The sequence below is a fragment of the Ctenopharyngodon idella genome, chromosome 3 (genome assembly GCF_019924925.1).
Source record: "Ctenopharyngodon idella isolate HZGC_01 chromosome 3, HZGC01, whole genome shotgun sequence".
Lineage (NCBI taxonomy): Eukaryota > Metazoa > Chordata > Actinopteri > Cypriniformes > Xenocyprididae > Ctenopharyngodon > Ctenopharyngodon idella.
This window is the reverse complement of record NC_067222.1, coordinates 2,459,090-2,478,600: the sequence shown is the minus strand read 5'-3', so window position 1 is coordinate 2,478,600 and position 19,511 is coordinate 2,459,090. Positions and strand designations below refer to the sequence as shown.

At 36.0% G+C, this 19,511-nt stretch overlaps 2 protein-coding genes across 12 annotated transcripts in view; one reads left to right on the top strand and one right to left on the bottom strand.

Moving 5' to 3' along the window:
• nfixb (nuclear factor I/Xb) overlaps positions 1 to 11,122 on the top strand; it is a 202,917-nt gene extending 191,795 nt beyond the window's left edge. For all 9 annotated transcript variants that reach the window (XM_051886162.1, XM_051886169.1, XM_051886163.1 and 6 more), the window contains one exon: positions 1,528 to 11,122. In XM_051886162.1, the coding sequence (XP_051742122.1) occupies positions 1,528 to 1,542 (15 nt within the window). In that variant the 3' untranslated portion in view covers positions 1,543 to 11,122. The remainder of the gene's footprint in view (positions 1 to 1,527) is intronic.
• On the bottom strand, positions 11,078 to 16,861 carry nme4 (NME/NM23 nucleoside diphosphate kinase 4). 3 transcript variants are annotated; one of them, XM_051886172.1, is made up of 5 exons: positions 16,651 to 16,861; positions 13,533 to 13,663; positions 13,356 to 13,457; positions 12,862 to 12,974; positions 11,078 to 11,594 (listed from the first exon to the last, which is right to left on the bottom strand). In XM_051886172.1, the coding sequence occupies exons 1-5, from the start codon at positions 16,757 to 16,759 to the stop codon at positions 11,474 to 11,476; spliced, it is 576 nt and encodes a 191-aa protein (XP_051742132.1). In that variant the 5' UTR covers positions 16,760 to 16,861; the 3' UTR covers positions 11,078 to 11,473. The 3 variants fall into 3 exon arrangements, with proteins under 3 accessions (XP_051742132.1, XP_051742133.1, XP_051742134.1); XM_051886173.1 differs by having other exon boundaries at positions 13,356 to 13,415; XM_051886174.1 differs by lacking the exon at positions 13,356 to 13,457.
• Between the last annotated feature and the right edge of the window lie 2,650 nt (positions 16,862 to 19,511).

Below are 19,511 nucleotides of genomic sequence, written 5' to 3'. Positions count from 1 at the left end.
TAACTAGTTGCTTATTAGCATGCATATTACTAGGATATTGGCTGTTTATTAGTAATTATAAAGCAGATATTAAAGGGATAGTTCACCCAAAATTAAAATTGTGTCATCATTTACTAACCCTCAGGTTGTTCCAAACCTGTATAAATTTTTTTGTTCTGTTGAACACAAAAATATATATTTTGAAGAATGTGGGAAACTGAACAATTCTGGGGCACCATTTAATCCATAGTATTTTTTTCCCTACTATGGAAGTCAATGGTGCCCCAAAGCGGCCTGGTTACAAACTTCCTTCAAAATATCTTCCTTTGTGTACAGCAGAGCAAAGAAATTTATACAGGTTTGGAACAACTTGAGGGCGAGTGAATGATGACAATTTTCATTTTTGGGTGAACTATCCCTTTAATGCCTTATTCTGCATAACCATATTCTACATCCCTTAATGCTCCCAACAACTACCTTTAACTAACTATTAATAAGCAGTAATTAGGAGTTTATTGAGACAAAAGTCATAGTTTATAATTAGTTAATAGTGAGAATTAGACCCTAAACTAAAATGGTAAACAAATTATAATAGGTTTATGTTATGTTTATTATGCTTATTTGGATTAAAATAAAGGTTTATGTTCTGTAATTGTTGTTAATGAATGTTATTTTAGTCTTATGTTATGTTTATTTTTAAATGTTAATTTAAATGAAGGCATTAAAAATTACTTTAAAAAAGATTACTTAAATATTTTTTTTTTAAGTAAACTCTGTTTTTATAGATTTTTGCCCTTACATGGAATTGCTTGGATTCCTTATAAATGATGGTATTTCGTCCGGGAAATTTTGCCGAGCAACTGTAAATGTGATCGCCAGGGTTGCCAGATCTTCGTAACAAAACTAGCCCAAGGGCCAATCAAAATCAGCCCAAAAGTAGCCCAATGGTCATTTCCCAAATATCAAAACTTAAAATATGCCACTCCCATACCTAAAATATACATTTTACAGCCAATGTTAGGCAACATTATATCGTCGAATATCATATTGTCCCTACCAGTGGCCCTCCTTCACAAAACTTAACATCTAGCACAGTTTTATCATTGGTAGAATAGCAAATATTTCAGTCAAATATAATTTATACAATATGCCAAGGCTTTAACCCGCGGGGGAAAAATGAACCCACAGCAACAATTTAAAAGCAGCCCAATTCCTGCAGATTTGGCAACCCTGGTGACCGCAAAATTAACTGGTAAATTAAGGCTTTCCAATATAATGTTTATAAAATTATATACTCATTAGTAGATGTGTAATGTAAAATATAATGTATGGTTTAAATAAGTTAGAATAGCATTTTTATCCTTAGAAACTGTAAAAAAATCTATATGTGCAATATTGGCTTTGATATAGTACTTGTTGTTGGATCGAAAATAAGTCCAATTCTTTCTGCACAGATTATTTTATAATAATACAATATTCTCACTGAGCTGATGTGTTTTCAGATTGAACACTAAAACACTAACTGTGCTTTTTTCTTGTGTTTTTCAGTCATGGTTCCTTTGACGAGGTCCTGCCTGCAACCTGTCGACACAATTTGGAAGTTTTATGATAAAAAAGAAAATAATAATCCTGTTTGAAAATCCCCTCCGACCTGAGATGCACCCTAAGAAACGTGAGCAGAATAAGATTGGGAAACGTTCGACCCTGTATTTGCCAACCGTCAGACGCCCTTCAAGCCCGCTCCTCCACCTCCGTTACAGACGTTCAGATCACAGCAGGAGGTGACGGACTGACACGCACCTACAGCATCTCGCAAGAACCGTCACGAAACCAACGGCAACATAGAGGAAGAACCTGATGAACAGAGACAGAAACAAGAGTGTAGTGTACAATGGCTGGGATTATCAACAGTTTCAGTGGTGAGGATTCAGACACGACTAAAACGCAAGATTTTTACTAATTAAAGTTTTCAAAACACTTAAACATGCTGATGTTCAGCATACAAGGCGACGCTAAAAGAGTAATTTCACATTATAAGACGTTTTGCATTTTTAGCTGAATAGCATGCGGTAGAAACGTCTCTTTTTTTCTGTTTCGGTCAATTACTAAACTAATTTCGAACAGCAGAAGTATTGCACTACAAATATGCGAAGAACACTAGTTTGACGTGCACTATTGAAAATGGGATCGACGGCGGACATTATTTGCACATTTTATTGCAGAGAAAAACAAACCCCACACACTACAGCTACCCAGAGACGCGTCTCAGAGGACGTCCTCGTTTTCAGGCCTCAAACAGAAGCGTTGTAATGAAACAAACGTCCAATTCAGGCCATTAGTGCCAACTAGACAGCACCAGATTTTAGTTAGTACTCCTACAGGATGAAAAATGCCAGTCAGCGCACACACTTAAGGCTCAGTCACTTTCGCTAAATTTCGTGGGCGAAAAGGTCTGTTGTGCATCGCCACACTATTGAATATGTACAAAGTACCGAATTTGCTGGTCAACACAGCGGACAAACTCATGTTCTTTTTTTTTAAATTAAAGACACATGTCTGACATGTAAGTTTTAAATTGATTGTTAAAAACTTTCAAGTAAACTGTATTTTTATATATTTTTTGCCCTCGCACGAAATTGCATGGATTCCTTATAAATGATGGTATTTCGTCCGTGAAATTTTGCCGAGCAACTGTAAATGTGACCGCCAGGGTTGCCAGGTCTTCATAACACAACCCAGCCCAATGGCCAATCAAAAATAGCCCAAAAGTAGCCCAATGGCCATATCCAAAATATTAGGGATGCACCGATATGAAAATTATGGCTGATAACCAATATTTGAAAGCCGATAACCGATATATTGGCCAATAAATCTAAATCCTAATTTTTATATAATTTTTGAGAGCCTGATTACAAAAGCTAAAGTCTCACCATTAATAGCCATGTCCCAAGCACACAATTATAATGATGATATACTATATCATTATAATTTTATGTATCCTATATGACAGATTTGCACTGCACATGTTGCGCTTAACTGTATTTACATGTGTAAACGTACTGTATTTACTCCAATCATGTCAAGCGAACAGTGCGCATCTAAAGTGTCTCAGCTGAAGGAAATAATCCATTATTTATGGGATTTAATATATCGGCCACATTTTCTTATTGGGCCGATAACGATAACATCAAAAATGAACGTATATTGGCCGATACCGATATGGTGGCCGATATCGTGCATCCCTACCAAGTATCAAAATTCGAAATATGCCACTCCCGTATCTAAAATACACATTTTACAGTCACTGTTAGGCAAAATCAAAAACATGATATCGTAGTGATCATAAACGCAGCTCAAATTCTCCCTACCAGTAGCCTTCCTTCACAAAACTTAACGTCTAGCAGTTTTATCATTGGTAGAATAGAAAATATTTCAATACAAGCATTTCAGTAAAATATAATTTATGAAATACGTCAAACCTTTCCAGTGGGGGGGAAAAACCAACCCACGGCAACAGTTTAAAAGCAGCCCAATTACCGCAGACTTGGCAACCCTGGTGACTGCACTTTTACAACCAAATGACCAAGCTACAATTATAATTTTTTTTTTTTTTTTTTTTTCAGAGATAATCATTACATTGTCTTATTTCAAACTCATAAATTTTTTTTTAATGTCTGAAATGTAAGTATTAAACGTAGATTCCCCACGTAGATTCGTCTTTAAATTACGGAGCACCGCACATAAAATGCAGGAAAAAAATAGTAGGCTAAACTGTGCGCATGATTTACTAATTCGTTCCCTTGATTTACTAAATTGTGCGCACAATTTAGCCTACTATTTTGTTCCTGCAATTTATGTGCGGGCTCTGTATTAAATGATATTTCGTCCGCGAAATTTTGCCGAGCGACTATAAATGTGATTTACAGCCATGTGACCGAGTTACAATTTTAAAATTGTTTGTTTTATTTTTTTTTTGTTTTTGTTTTTTGGTAAAAAAGAAATTTCGTCAAGCGACTGTAAATGTGACCGCACATTTACAGCCATGTGACCGAGCTACAATTATAAAATTGCTTGTTTTATTTTTTTTTTGTTTTGTTTTTTTTGTTTGGTAAAAAAAATAAAAATAAATACTAGCCTAAATTGTGCACACGATTTAGTAATTCGAAGGAATGATTTAGTAAATCGTGTGTACGATTTAGCCTACTATTTTTTTTTCCTGCATTTTATGTGCGGGGCTCTCCTATTAAACGATATTTCATCCGCAAAATTTCGCTGAGCGACTGTAAATGTGACCGCACCTTTACAGCCATGTGACCGAGCTACAATTATAAAATTGTTTGTTTTAAGAAAAATCTGCGATAATCATTGCATTATTTTATTTCAAACTCAGTTTTTTAATTAAAGCCATACATCTGAAATATAATTTTTAAGTTGTTTGTTAAAAAAAAGTAAAGCTCTTAATTAGAAGTAGGAAACTTTAAAATAAATTTAGTAATTTTAATGAGTTTCTTAATCGAAGCGAGGCATAATAAAAGTCCCCAAATCATTAGCACTAATAAAGACGGCCCTAGAGACACGCCCACTTCTGTGTTTTGTTTACGTACCTGTTTACACTCCCAGAAGTCCATGTTCCAAGAACACGCGACCTCGCTGCGGAGCAAAAGAATGTGTGACATATCATAGCCGTGCTCAGAGGGAGGTGGGCTGCTCGGGGTCGGCTTTTATTAGGCAAAATTTTGGTAACGTTTCGGCAAGGCTGTCATAAAAGTATACGCATACACGCACTGTCCTCCGCAGGTTGACTACAAAGGGAAGCCTTTAGGGTGAATTACAGTAGGGCGATCTTCATCCGCTGATAAAACAAATGTTTTGCTTTCGACGCAGCTGTAATCGACAACCTCACAAAATAACTGGACTGCCTGACCATGTATCTCACTGCAGGGAAGCATTGTTGCCGGACGGCGGCCGTGTCATCGCTTTTGGTAGAAAAACTAACACGAGAATCGTGATGGCAATGGTCTTTTCTTTTCTAATCAAAGGAAGTGCCTCTGTATTCCCATTATGCAATTTGTTAAACATGAATTCAGGTTATTTTCTTGCATATAAGCTATAGAGGAGCGTGAAATTTTTATGAGAAGAAGAAAAAAAAAATACAAGCGTCAGCTCACTAGTTACAAACATCTTTATATATACAGGATATATCCATATATATTTATATATACATTTTTTTTTCTTATTTGCCTAATAAGCTCAGTGGCAGTCTAGTTATTTTTTGAAGTATGATCATGAGTTATCATAAATCAGATATCCGTTCAGAAGTTCCAGTCCCGAAAACCCAGTTCTGCACTTAATAATTAGAGCGAAAAAATAAACCGGCGGAAATCAGATTTCCTCGGAAAACGTTATTGATTAGCGTAGGGAAAAAAATGCACGGCTTTTGATTTCTTTTGTGTTTGGACAGGAAGTATTTGTTATTGCAAAATAAAGTGTGTTGATTGAGCCATGTGCAATGCCTTGGGTAGAAACTGTGTTTGTCTCATTGTTAGGGTGTACAGGAAAGCGTAGAGGTGAAAATCCTTCTATTATAGTAAAGTCCACGCTGTCCGGGACTCTAAACTACAGGGCGGAGAGAGCGAGAGAGAGAGAGAGAAAACGGTCTTTGTAAGTTTTGGGAATTTGTTTTGTAATCTTTCCTTTTTTTCTGCTTTTTTTATTGTTCATTTGTAATGATTTGTTCTCAAAACTTAGGAGGGCTGAAGAAGCAGTTTTTTTGCGACACGTCAGAATATATCACTAAATAAAACAGGTGCTTTTTATGGATCAAAGTACGTTCAATCTCTATTATACATAAGAAGACAAAAAAATAAGTGTTATCAAGACAAATTTTAGGAAGAAAAAAAAAAAACACGTTCATTACTCTTTTTTTCCTTTTTATATTTACTAAAGGGGGGAGGGGGTTCATTGTGGTCAAGGTTGTGACAAAAGGCATTTTTCCTCCAACCTTTTCCCTGAAACGAACGAGGAATGTTGAGTGATGACGTCCTAAGAGGTTTTACGAGCTAAAATGCAGGATTTTCCGGTATTTTTGACTTCATGCTATGCATTCCAGTTTTCTAGGACTTCCATACTTTGGGTCGCCCGAAATGCCGTAGTTCTTAACAAACTTCCCGCCGGAACTTTGCTGGCTTTTTGTATGTAGAAAATTTCAAATTCGTATGACAAGATCTTCCCTATTTGGGGGGAGAGGCTTTAACGCATAATCTAAAATGCCCGTTGTAAGCTAGAAACTACGGAATATGAAGACATGGGAAATATAAATTTGTTATCTTTTATATTTTGATAAACTGGTGAAACTCTTCATATTTCACTCCAAAATCAAAAGAAAAAAGCATTTTTTTTTTCTTTCAAAAAACATCGTAATAGTCCTATAATTTTTATACTTTATTCATATCATTTTCTTTTAATTTGGGGGTGAAAAAAACTATATTTCTTAAGCTTCACCCAAACAGACTCCCAAACAAAGTTGGCGACCAATCACAACGAGAGAGTTGAAATTGAACCCCTCCCCCTCTGAACTTGCAGCGCCCTCTACTGGCCCTCCGTGTAAATGACTCTAAATATTTGTTTTGTGATCTAGTGTTAGACTCAGAGCATCATAAAGGTTGTCCCTAAAAAGTGCCTTTTGTTCACAGACACCATCTTGTAATCCTGAGTGCCCATCTCAAAAAAACAAAAAAAACAAAAAAAAAAACATAAAAAAAAACAAAACAAAAAAGTCCCCTCCTTCAAACTTCTGTATTTCTCCTTCCGCGACTTCTTCAAAGCAGTATATATAGTACTAAAGGAAATCGGTGTGACTTAGTTCCTCTTTTTATTGTTGAATAATTAAGAAAACTGTAAAAAATGACAAAAAAAATGACTTTCTGTCTTGCTTTTCCTTCCTCTGTAATCTTGTCTTCTGCCTCTTTTGGACACTGGAGTAGTCTATAGTTGCAAAACCATCGCCCTTCCCCATGCCCCTTTTCTCTGAACGGAGGGGTTTTAAAATAATAAAAAAAAAAGAGTAAGAAAAAAATGTTGTCTGAGCAGAATGCAGTTAGCTCACATGTTATTCTTGTCTGTACGCTTCACGTTGTATTCATACCGATCTCTTCAGCTTCTCCATTGAACAGTTAATGTACGTGAACAAGTTACACCGGTGAGCTCTGGTGGGCCGTCCCACGGACAGAAGGGCGTTTCAGCTGCGAAAACGATGGAGGCCAACCGCTGGGGTAGAGTAGGCGAGTTTTTGATCTATTTATTTCTCTTTTTTGTTACCAAATTCATTTGATTTGCTATGATCTGTTTGTTATTGATATTGCATTGAGAATCTGTATTGATGATGCACCTTTTGAATGGTTGTACGTGACCAGATATTTAATTTAAAAAAAAAAAAAGTTCCTGTCAAGACAAAGCACCTTAAAAACGGAGTGGTTTCAGCCCAGGGAAAGCGACAAACAGTTTCGAAGCCCAGCGTTACGAGCCAAACCCTTTAGACCAAAGTGACGCACGCCACAAAAAAAGACTAAAATTAACTTGAAAACTCACCAGCAAAAGCCGACGTGGGCTTAAACGACAACTTGCTTCCTCCCACAAACAAAATATGCAATTGTTTCACTTTCCCGAGTCCGTGAAGCCAGCGTCCGCGTTGGCTGCGATTTATTAGTAACTGTAATAAGTGAAAGCCATAGCGACGGACACGTGTTTGGCGCTCTCATTGTCCCTCCCTGGTACTGACCGTCCATTTTATTTCTTTCGTATTTACTTTACTTTTGTACTCTTGTGTTGAGCGGGGCATTCGGATGCGTTTAGAGTAGCATGAGCCCTCGGCGGCTTCGGTCCTGGTTTGAACTCTTCGAGCGGCGCCCTTCTCGGTCCACACGCCTTCCAGAGCTCATGGTGAAATGCATGTGTTGATTACAATTTCTTTTCCATAATAAGAAAAACAAGAAAGAGCAGCACCTTTAACTGATTGAATAAAAGGATGTTCTTGACTGTAAAGACGACTCGGTGTGGTTATTTTGATCTTCAAATCCTGTTTAGCCTCAGCAAACATCTCAAGATGATTTAAAATAAGACAAAACAAGCATTAAAATAAGTTAAAAATCAAGGTATTTCTTCATTCACCCCTTTAACTACTTTTTTTTTTTTTTTTCTTTGAAGAACGATGGTTCCCACGGTCTTGAAAATGATTGACCTCATTTTAAGTGTGATTTGTAGACCTGGAAATGCCATGTAAATGAATGGTATTAGTAACTCCATATGTGTTTTTATACATTTAGATACTTTTCTAGTTATTCCAAGCTCTAAAATGTTTTATTGTATAGAAATTGAGAGAACAAAATCTTCAATCCTTATCTAGTAAATCACAAACAACTGGAAAAGTTATGTGGTCTTCGTCTGTTGTTGGAAAATTTGTGGGGCCAAAAAATTGGGAGTCAAAAAGGTTAAAGGCCTGTTCACACCAAAAACGATAACTATAAAGATAACTTTATTTGTGTCCACACTAACGAACGATAACGGTCTGTTTATTCTAAGCTCAAGCGCTGCGGTGTCAAAGTGTGTACAACATGTTTTTGCTGTTCTTGTTGCATTTACAGGCTTTAACCAGCAGATGTCCTCAGCATGTTGTTTCGAGTGAATAGCTAGTGTAGTCGATCTAATCTAACAGTGAATTTAGCTGATGAAGTCAATATAGTGGATTAAAAACAACACCTAGTCTTTTTCACTGCAACTTCAAAGAAAGCAAGACGTTTTCGAAACTTGTGCTGGATACCTGAGGTAATTTTATTTCACACTGTTTGCTAGCATGCCATAATGATCTCATCGTTAATACTTCTCACCATTTATTCCGAGGGTATGACCGATTGTTTTCCATATATCCATGTTCTTTAGAGTATCCTTGAAAAGGGAGTTTGACTTGTCAAACAGTGGTGGCTTTTTCTGGACCTCAGCAATTAACTTCTCCGCAATGTCATCTGCCATTTTAAATGTGTGAGCCCTTAAATTAGAACGGATTCTGATTGGCTGTCAGTGTTTTATTGTTCAACATCAGGGGGAAAAAATCATTCTGAAAGTGATCCCAAAGATATTTTTTCTCTGTATCATTATCGTTATAGCTATGGTGTGGACAGTGCTATTCTTTTATATAGAATGATTTTTAGAACTATATCTTTATCATTATCTTTATAGTTATCGTTCTTAATGTGAACAGGCCTTTAGAACCATAGATATGTATTTGCAGATGCCACATTCATCCATTTCAGACACGTCGACGTGTCCGCCATCTTGGAACAGTTAAACATGGCACTCTTCATCACTCTCACTAAGAGCTGGTTTGTGTGTTAATGTACAGACGTGGACAAAATTGTTGGTACCCTTGATAAATATGATCAAAGATGACTGTAAAAATTAATTGCCATTGTTTATCCTTTTGATCTTTAATTCATAAAATTAGTAAAAATCTAACCTTTCACTGAAGGAAAATAATTGAAAGTGGGGGGAAAATCACATTATGAAATAAATGTTTTTCTCCAGAACACATTGGGCACAATTATTGGTACCCCTAGAATTTATTATGAGTAAAATATCTCTGAAGTATATTCCCATTCATATTTACATTTTTTAGCACACCAGGGTGATCATGAACATGAAGTTGTCCAGCCATGACTGCCTGTTCCACAAGAGTATAAACAAGGAAAGGCCAAATTCCCTTAATCATTCATCACAATGAGTAAAACCAAAGAATATAGTTCTGATGTGGAGCAAAAGATTATTGAGCTTCACAAAATAGAAAGTAGCTGTAAGAAAATAGCTAAAGCATTGAAAATCCCTATTTCCACTATCAGGGCAATAATTAAGAAGTTCCAATCAACTAAAGTTGTTACAAATCTGCCTGGAAGAGGACGTGTGTTTAAATCGTCCTAATGTGCGGTGAGGAGGAAAGTTTGAGTGGCCAAAGACTCTCCAAGGATCACAGCTGGAGAATTGCAGAGATTAGTTGAGTCTTGAGTCTCAGAAATCCTAAAAAAAATTATCAAACAGCACCTACATCCCCACAAGTTGTTCGGGAGGGTTTCAAGAAAAATCCTCTGCTCTCATCCAGAAACTATCTCCAGCATATTCAGTTGTCAGACACGACTGGAACTTCAAACGGGACCGGCTTCTATGGTCAGATGAAACTAAAAAAAGAAGAGCTTTTTGGCAGCAAACCCACCAGATGGGTTTGGTGCACACATGGATAAAAAGTACCCCATGCCCACGGTTAAATATACTGCTGGATCTTTAATGTTGTGGGCCTATTTTTCTGCTGGAGGTCCTGGACATCTTGTTCAGATACATGGTATCATGGATTCTATCAAATACCAACAGATAAAAAAAAAAAAAAGCGGACCACTTCTGCTAGAAATCCAATAATGGGCCATGGTTGGGTCTTCCATCAGGACAGTGATCCAAAACAAACATCAAAACCAACACAAAAATGTGTCCCTGAGCACAAAATAAAGCTTCTGCCACGGCCATCCCAGTCCCCTGACCTGAACCCTAAAGAAAATGAGTGGAGTGAACTGAAGAGAAGAAGCACCAACATGGAGCTGGGAATCTGAAGGATCTGGAGAGATTCTGTATGAAGGAATGGTCTCTGATTGGTCCAACTAAATGGTGTGAAAATCATCTGCTAGGGTCTATTGCAGATATAGATATTCATACATGTGAATAACTAGGTTGTAGATGCACAGCCAACTTGCTTTAACATAGAAACAAACACTTATGAGGCATGTATATATGTCTATGTTGAGAACCGCTGGTTTAGTACCATATTGATCGTGCTCTGGTGTTATATGTAAATATACTCACCAACAAACCATTTTTAAGTTACAGCAAGTATTTATTTGATGTACCTTCTTCATGTTAAATTAACAGTCTATAAATAATTATTTAATGAATTTCCTCCAGAGTGAAGGGACTGGGTTCGGATGACAAACACCTGCTAAAAGGCAAGTCTTTTTTTTTTAATTGAAAAAGCATTAAAGTATGTTGTTTATAGAAGTTAGTTAAAGCACTGTGTGTGTGTGTGTGTGTGTGTGTGTGTGTGTGTGTGTGTGTGTGATCACAGCAATTAAAAATGTAACAAAAATAGCTTTTTAGAGACAATTACGAACTATTAAAATGGTCTGTTTTGACTAGTACTTGTGCGTCAAAGCAAAAATAAGTCCATTTTAAAATATTCAAGGCCACCTTTTGTAAACATATTTTCTCCAAAAGGTTTTATAACCATTTCAAAAATATTTATAATATATAACATTTCAATGTATTTACATTCAACCATTTTAAAATGCTAACACATCATTTGTGCATTTACAGTCAAAAACTGCATAAAATCAGCGTTTATGTGCTATTGAGGAAATCGACCTGAAATCGTCCCAGACAAGTTAATTGAACACGTCGTCGGCCGCTCTTAAATGTGGTAAATGTTTTTGTGATCGCATCCCTCCCAGTCGATGAGCTCTGAGCGATGAAACCACAGCGAGATCTCCCGCTCCGCTCCTTCCACTGAATCAGAGGCATGGACCACATTTCTGAATGAATTCAACAGTCATGAAAGTCAGTTCATCCGTCCCACTCGTAAACATGCCAAAGGTTTAAGATTTGAACATGTAATTACAGCTGAGATCCTTGGTAACACTTTACAATAAGCTCCCATTAGTTAATGCATGAAGTAGCATTAACTAACAATGAGCAATACATTTGTTACAATATTATTTATTCATCTTTATTACCGTAAAAACTCTTCATTGTTAGTTCATGTCAGCTCTGGTCCATTAAATATTAACAGATAAAACGTTTGTTTTTTAAAGTGCCCTATTATGCTTTCTCAGGTATTACTTTCACACCTCCTTTCACAAATCCTCTCCCGTGGCCTCATGGGATAGTAAAGTGTCCATTGAATGCGCATTTCAAGAATCTCACTGGAAGTAGTAGGTCATCTGGGTAATTTTTGCCTACTGTTTCATGAAAGCTATGAATTCGGACATGCTACTCGGAAAAGAAAGTTAAAGTGTTTTTGACCTTGGATGCATGTAAACATGTTGCAGAAGACCTCCAAAACAAAATGGGGAACCTTTAAAATAGCATTATAGAGGCTCTTTAATAATAATATGTTAGCAAATGTTTAAATAAACATTAATAGGTGCTTTAGAAGTTTTTTTTTTATTGTTAGTTCATGTTAATTAATGTAGTTAAGTACTGTTAACAAATGGAACCTTATTGTAAAGTGTTACCAGATCTTTTTTTTTAATGTTACTGCCAATAAATCAAACACCCAAAACAACCCTTGTATTATTATTATTGTTATTTCTGAGATGATAATCAGATGCAACTCGGTCAATTTAACACCATGAAATGTGGTGAGCGTGTGTAAACAATATACTGTAGTATACTAATGTTTGAATGTATCTATTTTTAATTTGTAATTTTTTAAAATTATTTTTGTATTTATTTGTGTATTTCTTCTTTAAACAAAATGTAAAAAAAAAAAAAAAAACTTTGGTAACACTTTATTTTAGGGTATTTTAACTAGTTGCTTATTAGCATGCATATTACTAGAATATTGGCTGTTTATTAGTACTTATTAAGTACATATTAATGCCTTATTCTGCATGACCTCATTCTACATTCTTAATCCTACCCAATACCTAAACTTAACAACTACCTTACTTACTATTAATAAGCAGTAAATTAGGAGTTTATTGAGGGGAAAAGTCGTAGTTAATAGTTTATGTGTTCCCCATACTAAAGTGTGCAGTATGCAGTACAGTAATATTTATAATGAGTGTATGTAAGTACCTGCTGATGTGAACGCTGAAATCTCCTCTAATAGTTCCAGGTGCGGCTTCAGCGGGATCAGTGTCTCCCACCAGCATACGGGTTGACTTCACTACATTATGCCCCTCCCACACCTGAAAACAAACCAATGATAACTCGTCAATCTCTATGACAGCATGTGTGACGTGTGTAATGGTCTGAATAACAGTGTGTGCAATGCTAACCATTTCAAACCGTAGTATGCTACCTTTTTCTTCTTCATTGCATTGCATGTTCAATGAAGCGAGTGCCATCTAGTTATCATTTAAAATGTTATTTTGAATTATGAATCAATTTTTGTGCTGAAATTACTTTTGGATGTTCATTAATCACAGTGGAAATCGAAGTGCATTACTCACTGTATGTTCTGGTTGGATGCATTTTGTCAAATGCAGCAGGTTTTGCACTCTTATTTGCATACTGCCGAAATAGTATGAGTATAGTAGTATGATATTCATAATAGGTCATTACACTACCATGGCGACTACGGGGCCAGAGGTCATGTAGTAAAGCAGGCTGGAGTAGAAGGGTTTCTTCTGCAGAGAGATGTAATGCTGAGCTAAAAGCTTGTCAGAAGCCTGAAAAATACACAGACACATGATGCACAAACACGTCACACACACTCATGAGCCTCTTCTGTGTGAATCCCTCACCTGCAGCATCTTCAGACCCACCAATCGGAATCCTTTCTTCTCAAATCGCTTAATGACATCGCCAATCAGACGCCTCTGAACGCCGTCAGGCTTCACAGCGACCAAAGTCCGTTCTTTAATGCCCAAGAAATCTGAAACAGGTCAAAAGCAGACCAATATATGTCCGTTTTCATGGCCCTTACACATATTATTTTGTTTTTCAGATTAATGATAAATTTGTTAAAAAGCAAACAGCGCCATCTACTGCACAAGTGTGAAATGTACACAAAAGAGTATCGCTATTAAACAATGATATTTCGAGGTGGAGAGGAGGAGGTTAACATTTTAGATTAAAGTTTAGGCCTACAAGTGATGTGCACGGATAAATCCTTTATAATAAACACTGTAACATCTTGTAAAAAAATAAGAGTTGTCCATTTTGATTTCATTATGACTAAAATGATGCACTTCTTTTGAGGTTTTATGTCATTTTGATCTTATTTACATGTAAATTTCTCAATTTCATAAGCAAATTTAAAATTTGGACTATAATATATATAATAATTATAATATCTGGATGTCTTTGTGTTTAATTCATAATATCAAAGCATTTATTGTTTTAAACTTTTTTTGTAAAAATGTTTAGCTTCAAGTGTCGACTTGTGCTATGTTTATTCACTACACTTTCTTTGATATTTTGTTAACTAATTTAAATCAGAATGTCAATGAATTTGACACTTTTTGGTGGCCACTGTAATTTAAAAAAAAATCTGAATGACAGACTTAAATAATTAAGTGCTAAAATACTCGAAATATTTATTTATTTTTATTTACTTGTTTGTTTAAAGTAAGTGTGATAAAGTAGATATCTTAAAAATTAAAAAAAAAAAACATGTTCTTCTGAAAGTAAGTGTATCCTGTGAAAGAAGTAATATTTTCAGAGATCCTAACACAGAAAATGATGAAACTTTATACACTAAAAGCTTCCTGCCATTAACATTAAATCACTGTCTCTCAATATCAGTCATTTAGCAGCATGTTGAATATTCATTGCATGAACAGAGGGATATTTCATCTGATATCATCAGGCAAATGCAGGCCAACGGTGTCACCTGACCATCTCTCACAGGAATACTAACAGTCTCAATTTAAAAGAAATGTTCCTGCAAACGTGACAGGCACGCGACCGCTTACAGTCGTTCCTTGAAGCTTGATCAAATTAAGGTGGTTACACATACACACACTCACACAAACTCATGTGCTCTCAGTTTGACCCTATTATACACTGCCAATATGCATTCAATACAACATTCTGATTGGCCTTCAGACTGACCAATCACACGCACTGTGAGGAGGAGGGAGTGTGAGGTCATCACAGTTAGTAGTGTCTACATAACCGGCCCTTACTGAACAAGTACTGTAGCAGTACTGTAGTACAGTGATGTATACAATGGTAATACTGTGGTACTTTTATAGGTAGTAATTAAATATAATATTTATATACCATATTTACATGCAGTATTTCAGTATGTACTTTAACGTATTTTATTTTTATATTGTTTATATTGCCAAGGCAACATTTCTAATTTTCATTTAATTTAACTTTTTTAACTAATATTTATATTTTATTTCAGCTTTATTTCAATTAATTGTGTTTAATAATTGTAATATGATAATAACCTGTTTACATGTGCAAAATAATAATAATAATAATTATCATGATATGAATGAAAAATACTGGTTCTGGTGTATTTCAGTTACTGGAGTTTCAGGTTTGAGATGTATTTTTATGCTCATGTGTAGTTTGTCTTTGATTTCGGTTTCAGCGTGTGATACAGAAAGCCATTGCAATTTTGAGACAACTTACACGAGCTCCTAATGTGGTCAGCACTCACCCACGTGAGCACACAATAACACAATTAACCAATCACTGATCGCGTGAGGACAGCGCGCTAGAGATGGGAATTCTGGGAACCGGATCATTCAGCTCAGTAATAAGAGCAGGCTCTTTTAGCTTCCAAAACGACTCTTCATTTAGTACCACTTCTGGCTTTTTAAATTCAGCCAAGGTTAGTAATGTTTGACCTGTGGTTGATATGTATGCACATATTTAACTTAAATTATTCAGTGTAATTATATTAAACCTTAAATTTTACATGTTTGGTAAAAAAAAAATATATATATAAAAATAAAAAGTAGCCTACAATGTAGAAGCATCAAACACTGTCACACGTGTATTGAACATTTTACTTATATTGAACTATCCAAAACCATTCCAAGCAAATAATACTTAAAACAGAACATATAACAAATAAGGATGTTAGTATAGACCCTGCTCGATATGTTTTTACCTTACAAATTCTACATTCTGCCTTTATGCTGTCTATGTTATTAAAATGCATCCAAATGCTACTTCGTTTGCGTGTATTACTCTTGTTTTCTGACCCGATATTAGGGATGATCTTTTTGCCACACTGCTCGACCACACGCACTCCATGCAGTGAAGTGGTTTTGAGTGATTGTATTAATATACAAAAAAAGGAAAACGGCTCTCAGACGGGAACCGACTCTCACTGTTCACTTAAAGGATCCGGTTCATAGAGTCGACTCGTTCGCGAGCGCAGCTCATAGTGAAACAGAGCACATACACTTATACTATGGATAAAAAAATTATTTAAAAAAAATCTAATTCGATATCATATTTTGTAATAGCTGTAACAAAACAGTACTGATGGTAATATCATGGGTAGCGTTTAGGCATATCTACAGTAGCCTATAGCATGATATTGGACGTTATCATATTCATAGGTAGGCTACGTCAAGGTATTTCAAGGAACTCAAAAATGTTTCCAAAAAAAACAGCCTTACAAAAAGTACTATGGGATAGCAAAAATATCAAATGGAATACAACGGTACTGAAATTCATTTACATGGTATTACTCTGAGGTACTAACACGTTATATGTCAAAAAATCATCGTAGTCCAAATTTATACTAGTTGTTTAGTGTAGTACACATCCATAAATATGGTATTTCCATGGTAAATTCCAATTACACGGTATTGTCATGGTACTTTTAATTTTAAAAACTTAAAAACTGTTTCTTCTCCACATAGAGAGATGGATGTAGGCTAAACAGACCTGTGTCACTGCTGAAGCTGCGCGCGTGTCCGAGTCCCAAAGCGCGCGTGGAAGTCCGTGTGGCCGCTCGCGCTACGTGGACGCAGAGAGCAAGTCTCACTGCCATCATCTTTATTTCCAGGTCACGTCCGTCTCAAAACTTCACTGAGCAGCGCTTTTGGAACTCCAAAACCTAAGAGCGGTCCGATGCTTTTAACCCCCGGACCGTTACACATATATACGCACGCGCGCGCGCGCGCGAGGTCACTCACCTGACAGGTCAAAGTCAAGCGCCCAGTCAGAGTATATAATGTTCAGATGAGGCGTGCGTGTATCATGAGAAAAAGAGACCCGCAAATTACAGTGTAATTACCGGTCATCACGTGCACAAACACGACCTCTTAATTAACACCATTTCCTGTTTGGAAACCTATGAAAGATAGGCTACACACACAAAAACACATTTAGCCACATGAAAAAGACAGATAAAGAAAAACGAAACGTTTCTGGAACTGAATTAACACTTTCTTCTTTAAATTATTTTTATTCTCTATAAAGAATATTTTGTCAGATTTTATTTCAAACTTCAGGGGACATTTTGTTTCAGCAATTTTGTACCAAAAGTGGTGAGGGCGAAAGACAAACACACATTAATCGATTGCTGGCAGGAAGACAAAACAATAAATGTTAGTCTTTGGAGAACAAACACAAACAGAACTGACCACTCTTGATCATTTCAAACAGACGATTCCAATCCCATTACATGATAAAAGTGGAAATGTTCGGAATAATTTTAACCTTGATCAGTGATAATGTGAGACAGACAGCAGAGAAAGGGTATTACAAATGATTAAGATAGTGTTATTAAGAGAATTTAACTTGACATTTAACCCAACTTAGAATTTTTCCTCCAGTAATCCATGAATGACGTGGTGGGATGTAAATATAGGCTACATCTTCATCACTAGAGGTCGCGATTTACATTGACAAATGAAGTGCATACGACTGGAAATCTCGTGTTCCAAGCGAAATTCATTATGCATATGTAATTATTATTATTATTTTTTATTTAATTAATTTATTTTATTTTTATTAGATGTGTCATTGTAAATGAGGGCAGTATTTATTACACACACAAACAAAAAAAAGCCTTTCTCCCCGAGGTGAAAGAACTCGCTTCAACAGAGTACCTCAGGGATGACGGGTTTTGTAGGCCAACCCGGAAGTTAGTGGCGCACGGGTTCCCACGATCGAAAGCCTATGCATTTTTCCCATAGACTTTTTTGAAAATCGCAAAAAATAAGCTCTGTGTTTAACAAAGGGTTATGACACTTACACGTTTTATCATGTGATCTTTACAAGTTAACACATTTATACATTTTGAAGCCTAAATAAAGTCGTTAGATATAAAAAGCTAACAGTAGGCTATAAAGGACTACAGCACACCATGGCCGCGGATCAACATCTCCACCACCAAGCTTCCTCAAACTTTATTTAGAAAACAACTTTCTTTAAAAACATGCTCGCTGATTATGATCTGCGCTGTGTATGAATACTTATCCACTTTTCCATGAGAAATGCTGTCCATGTCAAATGAGTCTCTTTTTTACTTTATTTTAAACATATGCAAAAATATCTGTACCATACAATTGTCTCTGCTGGTGTAACAGACCTGTGTAGAGTGTAATCATTTGAAGGTCTCTCGGAAAATGATGGAATATACGAGGAACATGCAAAACACAAGAATGAGGATGTATCCTGAGAGACCTCCTGACATATTTCACCAGGAACTTGATACCCTGGAAAAACCTGAGATGAGCAGTTTTCCGATCCCATTTACTTTTGGTGAAAAAAAAAAAAAAAGGATACAAAAATAGCTCCACACTATTCCACCCCTGAGGTAGTTAAAGGGTTAGTTCACCCAAAAATGAAAATAATATCGGATTTCAACAAAAATATCCTAATTTGTGTTCTGAAGATGAACGAAGGTCTTACGGGTGTGGAACGGCATGAGGGTGAGTAATAAATGACATTATTTTCATTTTTTGGTGAACTAACCCTTTAAAACTTCAACTTGTGTATTTTGTGGTAAAGACTGGCAAACTCACGACAGAAGATGTAAGATCCTGTAGACTTTGACTGCTCAAAATCCTTTTGAAAATTTTCAACAGGCCTACAAATGGGGAAAGCGACTGTGTTCAGTGTCATCTATGGGGTAATAAATCTACTAACCCCACCATTGAGAAACCTGGGGAAAGGTAAGTGAAGAACAATAAAGGAACACACTATGTTAATTGATATATACATTGCAAAAATCATTTTTGTCTGCTTTTCTAGCAAATAAATACAAATAAAATTTGTTGAAGAAAAATTGCATAATATATTAAGACTTGTCCTCAAAGAACACCTAGAATTATTTTTCTTACCCCGTTGGTAAATATATTCTCTCACTTACGATTTTACACATTTTTAAAAGTTACAAATTCACACCAGAGGGAGTTATTTTTTATTTCAGTAACTACCTGAAACGCCTCCATTGTAGTCTTGAGTTTTCTTCTGGGAACAAACATGTCACAATAGTCCTCATTGAAATAATTCCTGCTTAAGGCATACAATAAAAAAAAAAGGGGGGGCCAGGCCTGGTTGAGATGGTTAGAGAAGTGGTCGACCAATCACAACAAACTAGTCCAGCCGACCAATCAGAGAACATTGTGCTTTTCAGAAGGAGGGGCCTGAAACCTGAAAATTGTGTTGATTGCTTTGGAAGGAACGATTAACCGCAATTAACACCACCAATTAAATTGTGTTTACATACAAATCATGTAGCCCTTGTGTGAGAAAACAAGAGAACACATACAGTAACAAAATGAGAAAGACAAAGA